Source organism: Sinocyclocheilus anshuiensis, unplaced genomic scaffold (genome assembly GCF_001515605.1).
Source record: "Sinocyclocheilus anshuiensis isolate Anshui unplaced genomic scaffold, SAMN03320099.WGS_v1.1 scaffold180, whole genome shotgun sequence".
In the NCBI taxonomy this organism is placed as follows: domain Eukaryota; kingdom Metazoa; phylum Chordata; class Actinopteri; order Cypriniformes; family Cyprinidae; genus Sinocyclocheilus; species Sinocyclocheilus anshuiensis.
The window spans coordinates 342,677-350,344 of record NW_015554093.1 but is presented as its reverse complement, the minus strand read 5'-3'; the positions used below and the strand labels follow the sequence as shown (position 1 = coordinate 350,344).

Below are 7,668 nucleotides of genomic sequence, written 5' to 3'. Positions count from 1 at the left end.
GATGGGTGACGGTGGAGGCGAGGGAGCTAGGAGCCGAGGTGGAGCCACTGGGTCTACGGGCCGAGGCGGAGTCCAGGCCTCGGAGGCTGGAGTTAGAGGTGAGGGAAACTCCAACCCCGGTGACACTGGAGGATGGCAGTCCCGCGGAGCTCGCACCGCAATGATGGTGGGCTGAGGGCAAGCAGAGGGGCTGCCAGACGACAGCGGAGGAGGAGGCAGGAGAGGGTGGGTGGGCAGTCATTTTCGAGGAGCGGCCACAGGAGGGCGCTTTCTAGGAGCAGGCACTGGAGGGCGCTCTGAACTGAATTCAGGGGCTGGAACCCTTTCCTCGTCCTTTTGGCACTTTCGCCCTGCCATACTCAGCTCACCCTCAGCCGCGGTGCAGGGGGCGGAGCTCCTCTCCACGCTCACACCGTCCGTGGCTTTCTCCCTCGTGGCAGGCATTGTTGCCGGCTCACACACCTTGACTGACGTCACGGCCTCTGGCTCCGCGGCGATCCTCAGCTCTGTCGCTCTCTCTAGCGATGGCTCGTCGGTCGCAGCGGGCGATGGCTCTCCGTCAGCGGTGGGCTCGGGCATGCGCTCCGCGCAATGGGGAGATGGTGGGCTGGGCTCTGGGTCTGGAGTGGCACTGGCGATTAATTCCTGGGAACCGGCAGGGAACGGAAATCCATTTCTCACCACAAAGGCGGTGGTGAGAAACTTTTTGTCAGTACATACTAAATTTATGTACTAAATAAAACTAAAGTTAAACTAAATTAAAATGAGTAATGTCGCCTTGGCAACTGGCTAAAATAATTTTAAATATATATTTTATTTTCAGTTACCATTTTTTTTTTCAAGTAACATTTTTTAAATGGTTTTAGTTTTAGATAACTGGTAATGCTTTAGATTAAGGAACACTGTTCACTATTAACTATTTGCTTATTAGCATGCATATTACTCGCATATTGGTTGTTTATTAGTGCTTATAAAGCACATATTAATGCCTTATTCTGCATGACTACCACTACAACAACTACCTTAGTTACTATCAAGCAACAAACTGAGAGTTTATTGAGGGAAAACACTCTATATCTCTATGTAACTCAAATAAGCATCGATTGCTTAGAGAGTTACGAAGCTCTTTTGGTTCTGGGCCACACCGTTTGCCAAAGGATGGATTCAGGACAGTTTAGAGGTTTTCAGGTCACAGCTGTAGTGGACCAGCTTCTAAGCCACTTTAGTCAATGTACTGTAAAGCTACGATCAGATTTTCTTCTTCAGCACAATTTTCTCTCCTTACTCACTCATTCCTTAACCTACTTCACTCTCACCCTCTCGCTGCATCTTCCTCGGTTCTGACTGTTGGCCGACCACCCGCCTCGCTTGACAAGAGTAACAGTCCCAGATGAACGTGCTGCGCTCTTCTTTGTAGTATTTAACACAACTTAGCCACAGCGGCTACAGTTAACAGCAGATTAATGCCCTCCTAATCAATGAGTTTACTGTTTGTGTACACAGGCGCTGTGTGAGCTGGACTGTCTCGCTCAGCCACAGGAAGAGCAACACTCTCTATAGAGATTAGTTGAAGTGCTAAAAAGACAATTGATTTCATGTTGCTATTTCTAATTATTGGGGAAGTTCTTCTGACAAAAACAAATGCCTTGCCTTTCCTGACTTGTTTCTGTTGTGAATCTGTCATGGTAAACTATATCTACACCATTGCTGTTCAGTACAGCTATTGAGAGTCTCAATAAGAATATTCCTATAATATTTAATTAGCATTACAATGCAAATGCCACACAAAAGCTGAAATCTCTGAATAGTCCATTGATGTATTAGATGTTTCTTTATTTATTTATTTGTCATATATAAGCTTCTCATCTCACTGCCAGTTTTGTCTTGGTAATGAGGTCCTACTTAAACACTCTCCCCGGCCTTATACCGTCTCTATAGCAACATACAGCGACGAACGTGATGATTTCTTTCATTTGGAAGGAGTTTAGATCAGCCTGGTAAAGAAGCGGATTTGTTAAGCCCTCAAATTGCATGCAAAGCCGTGAAACCTTCACTTTCAGCAGTTTTGAATCATGCCGATATCTGAACTTTCTCCTCACGGTCCATTAGATGTATGCAACAGAGAGATGAATATCAGGGATTTGATGAAAGGGACATATTACATGCTCTGCAGCCTTGTCTTTTGTTGTGAAATGAGCATGCATATAATTATATAAAGGAGTCAGAAAAGTCATGGAGGAGAAACACAAGTCTGTGAGGGAATTTAAGTGAGGTGGAGAGGAAATGAATAGTGCTGAGGACAGAAGGAGGGAGCTGGGTGGAAGTGAACATGGAAAATGCTGAGGTAAAGGTGCTTAATAAGTTAATTAAATTTAATAAGATTTAGGAGCCAAATTACATTTTAGTTCCCAAATTACCATTATTAAATTATTATTTTTGTGAAATATTTATTATTATTATTTTTAATTGCATTAATTGATTTATTACACATTTTGTATTTATTACACTCGCGAGTCAGTTGTGAACCTGATATTCAGCTCACTGACTGAGTGAATCTGATTCAAGCCCTTAACTTAAAAGCAAATGCGAGGCCTTATCATGAATCTTTTTAAACTGACTTATCGAAAAGAATGGGTTCATAAGAGTCTTTTCATGAATCAGACATAACTTGCATTATGTTTTTGAAATGCTGGTGCTTGCTGACAATAAACCAGATCATACATGAAGAAACAACATGTGGATGCTCGCAAAGTTTTTCTGATGAGAGTTTGTATCATTTTATTATCATTTTTATTTATTTATTTATTCATTGATTGATTGATTGCATTGCATTTGCAGCCTTGAGCCCTGAGAATGTTTTTGCAAAATATTTAATTAATTATTTTAAATATTATTTATTAATTTATTATATTTTATATCTTTAATTACACTTGCGGTTCAGTGAGGGAGTCAGTAAACCCAGTATGAATCTGATTTAAGTTGCTAGCTCATAAGCAAATATGAGACTTTTCGTGAATCTTTTTGCCTGACTCGTGTAAAAAATGGTTCATAAAAGTCTTTGTGAATCGGATATTACGTTTGTTGAAATGTTGATGCATGCTGGTAAATGCCACTGTATAAGGATGCTCACAACGTTTTCTTTACATTACTTTATATATATTATTTTCAAGTTTTTTTTTTTAATCTGAGACCATTTTATTTGCACATTTTGCAGCCTGTAGTCTTAAGAATGGTTGAATCACACTATATGCAAATAACTACCTGCTTGCTTGTACATAAATGATCTCAAATCAACATATTTCTTTTGGTTTAGCTGAATGTGTTAAAGAATTTCTACCTCTCTTCTATAAATATATGGTGTTTTGTTTTGTGTGAATCTGTGGCAAAAATAATTGCAAAGGATCAGTATAGAAGGGTAGGGGGCACGTGTTTCCCAGACAACAGCTAGCTCTTGCCAAACTTTGAAGTCCACTGACGTCTGTTCATGACAGCAAAGCATTTCAGAGTTGTGTGTCTCAGTCTGTGCCGGTCCACAAAATGAGGCCTGTTTAAACAGCTGTGTGCCAAGACTTTCACAATCCCTCACTACTGTCCTAGAGAGCTTTTTTTATGTGCGCTGTTGTACCTGTCGTAGGCTAGTAAGAGCTGTGCGTGTAAACCTTTAGCCTCCTTGTTAGAGTGCCTGCCTCCCACGCCGGAGACTGCGGTTCGAATCCCGCTCGGAGTGAAGCGAAGTAGAACCGGTTACATTTGGTGCCATGACCCGGATGGCAGTGCGGTTTAGGGGGGTGAGTGTAATGCCGAGTTCACACTGCACAATTTTCAAACTCGTCGGATCGCAGTTGTTTTCACACTGCGTGGGGTAGCATTCAGTTGCTGCTGTGTTCACATTGCACGATGGATCGGTGACAGGAGGTTTCACACTGCATGACTTCACAATAGGAAGAATCGCCGACAGCTCTGTCTGGTCCACAAACTACGTTTCACAACAAAACACACGTGAGAAGTGATAAGGAAATAACGCGAGAACCCGCGTGCATCAGACCGAAGTTCTCGAGCAAGACTGTAATTATTTACAAATATATATATATAGCCCGCAAATTGTCTGTGAGCTGATTTCCAGCTACAAGGAGAAAAAGAAAAACAGATTATGCAGGAGGGAGATGCAGGGAACAGGGATTGGGTGTTCTGCAAAGAGAGTTGGGAGGTAAATAATTTTGCAATAACTGTTATGCTGATGTTGTGGCTGGTCAAGCAAATGTTTGTGCTTGTTTCTGTTTGATATAATTGTTCATATATCTATTAAAATACTGATATTCTGGTCTAACTCCTCCACGAACTTCCCTCTGCCCTGTGTCTTGGTCTCTCATTGGCTGTAGGTCATCGCCGATGTAGTTTTCAGTCAGAAATCATTGCACACAGCGTGATTGTGAATTGCCGACAGCTCCAGATATTTAGCATGCCAAATATTTCACGGGCGTCGGCGATGCGTTGGCAATTCCCTCAGATCGCGTCTTTGATAATTCACACTGCGTGATTGTCACTCGCATGAACGAGCACCGATTTGCCTCCGATTTCGGGCATTTGTCTGCGATTTCGCAAAACCTGACGGCGAATGAAAAATCGGGCTAAAATCGTGCAGTGTGAACTCGGCATAACTGTCGTAGGCTAGTAAGAGCTGTGCGTGTAAACCTCACTCCACTGATCTCAAGAGGCGCTCTAGCGACTGACTCTAGAGGTCGTGGCCTTTAGCCTCCTTGTTAGAGCGCCCGCCTCCCACGCTGGAGACCGTTCGAGCAAGGCGAAGTAGAATCGGTTACACTGTACCTATGCTCTTTTGAGGGCCACCACATAAACATGCAGTCGGCTCCTACACTCCCATGTCGGGAGTTGCTTATAATGTCTGTTTTAGTCTCATTTAATCAGATTGTAACCAAACTGATTAACCAAACTGTGCTGTAAATGAATACGTACTATCCAAGATGCTCTAGCAACTTGAATGATGTTTCATTTTGCTGTGTGTTGCTCTTTTCAAGGTTTGGATGACTGTCTACTGCAGTACATTAAGAATTTTGAGCAGGAAAAGGTGGGCGGTGAACAGTTGTTGAGAATCACCCATCAGGAGCTCCATGATCTGGGCGTTTCTCGAATCGGCCACCAGGAACTCATTCTAGAGGCTGTGGACCTGCTTTGCGCACTGGTGAGCAAATACGCACACACACACACACAGGTGCATTGTGTTCTCACCACACAAATTTGATCTGCTTTACCGAGTAAGTGAGTTTTATAGCGTCTTGTTGAAGAACTGTTTTATTTAATGGCAGTGTATTGTTTTTATAATAACATAACTGAAATGGCATAATAGAAATTATAAAATGCATAGTTACAGTTCTGGATGCAGATTGGTCAATCCAGCATTCCACCTGTGTTATATTCCATGGGTGTATTATATATGATGTATTATGTACATAATATATTACATCCACCTAGTTCTATAGATCAGGGGTTTTCAAAGTGTAAAAAAAGTGACAATTTTAAATTATATAATCTTTTTTTTTTTTTTTTTGGCATTTACAGGGATAATTCAAAATAAATACATAAAGAGCACATGAATAAAGACAAGTCGTACATATAAAACCTCTGCCTGAATCCCATATTTGTTTCCCCAAACAAATCAGAAAAAAACATACACATACATACACATGTACATAAAAATATTATAAATGTGTGTTAATTATTATATGGAAAATATTTAGAAAAATATATTTACTTTTTCTGCCTATCATCATGATACTTTTAGATGCATTAAGATACATTTAGGAAGGCAAGGGGCATTTAGAAAGAGGATCATCATATTTGAGGGTCTGTGTCATCAAACAGTTTAAAACCTCTCTTGTAGATATTGGCATATTAAAATGCCCAAATTGATCAAGTACTATATGTTTATCTTTATTCCTGAAGCACCTGACCCTGTTTTCCCATGCTGCCTGTATGTTTATGGTAATTGCATCCTGTGGAATTAATAATAGCCAAAACAAACACTTTAAATCCTTAACAATCCCTTGGATTATCCCTCCATTTCCCACTGTCATCCTGCACACGGATTCTAGGCTGTTCTGACAGGGTACAAGAGAAATAAGGACGCCTATGCTGAAGGAGGGAAAGAGAGGCGGAGCAACTGAAAAATTAGGTGGGCAGAGTCAGTAGAAAACTGGCAGCAGTCGGGTGAGAGAAGGATTACAAATTAAAACAGGAGAGAAAGGCTCAGAGGGAGAGTGAAGAAAAGTGTGAGAGAAGGAGCACAGTAGTCCTGAGCGGATGAAGGAAGAGGGTAGAAAAAGGAGGGTGAATGGGGTATGTTAGCCAATATATTTGCAAACTGGCCTCTTTTTTTTTGTTCCCACCATTTGTTATGTCATGTGCTAAAGCCCAGCTAGTGCCTGAAAGCCTCTTATGTAATGCTTCTCTGGGTTTGTCCAACATGGAGCCCTGCTGCATTAAATATGATTACTCATATATCCCTCATGCTGGTTCTATTGCAAGACAGACCCCCTTTGGCTTTTGTGTGCAGCAAGGCATTCTGGGAGAGCCGTACTGTGGTGTCACAGTACATGACTGTAAGGGGGTATCGGGCAGAGGGATTTGACCATGATTCTTACACTGCCTACTAACAAGCCAATACCAGCAGTGATCTATGCATAATGTAGATCTTACTTATGCTTATCCACTTGCTATTTTTATTCATTTCTATGCATAATGTAGAACTTACTTATGCTTATCCACTTGCTATTTTTATTCATTTCAACATACCAAAAAATTGATGTTAAATCTTGCATAAATATACTAATATCTCTTTATGTATGAAATATGTTTGGAAAGTTGCTGTGACTGTGCATTTAAAATGAACTATTGAAGGCTAAATGTGATTAAAAATGGTGAAAAACACAGCCAAGACCCAAGATATACACGGATACATTTATATAAATGTTAGCCTAAAATCTTAATGTTGATTTGAAAATGAATAGATTGATACATACATTGATATATACACACTGTTCAAAAGTTTGTGGTCAGTATGATTTAAAAAAAATAAATTAATACTCTTATTCAACAAGAATGCATTAAATTGATCAAAAGTAACAGTAAAGATATTTATAATGATACAAAAATGTTCTATTTTGCATAAATGCTGTTTTTGTAAACTTTCTAAAGAGTATCACGGTTTCCACAAAATATCACGCACCATAACTGTTTTCAACATTGATATTAAAGGGGTCATATGATATTGCTAAAAAGAACATTATTTTGTGTATTTGGTGTAATGAAATGTGTTTATGCGGTTTAAGGTTAAAAAAACACATTATTTTCCACATACTGTACATTATTGTTTCTCCTCTATGCCCCGCCTTTCTGAAACGTGTTGATTTTTACAAAGCTCATCGGTCTGAAAAGCAAGGTGTGCTGTGATTGGCCAGCTATCCAGTGCGTTATGATTGGCCGAATACCTCAAGAGTGTGACGGAAATGTTATGCCCCTTACCATACTGTGATGATGCCCTGTCAGGCCAGAGCGATGATTCAAAAACATGAAAACCCATTATAAACGAGGCATTCGTTGCATCCAGTGGGGACATAATTATGGATTATAATGACTTATACTGTCTTTTTA

General features: G+C 40.4%; 1 protein-coding gene across 1 annotated transcript in view; it reads left to right on the top strand.

Annotated features, from left to right (window-relative positions):
- Nucleotides 1-7,668, top strand: part of LOC107669300 (connector enhancer of kinase suppressor of ras 2-like) — a 34,670-nt gene that overhangs the window by 6,069 nt on the left and 20,933 nt on the right. Inside the window, exon 2 of the mRNA XM_016461467.1 lies at nt 5,037-5,200. Coding sequence (XP_016316953.1) covers nt 5,037-5,200 — 164 coding nt within the window. The remainder of the gene's footprint in view (nt 1-5,036; nt 5,201-7,668) is intronic.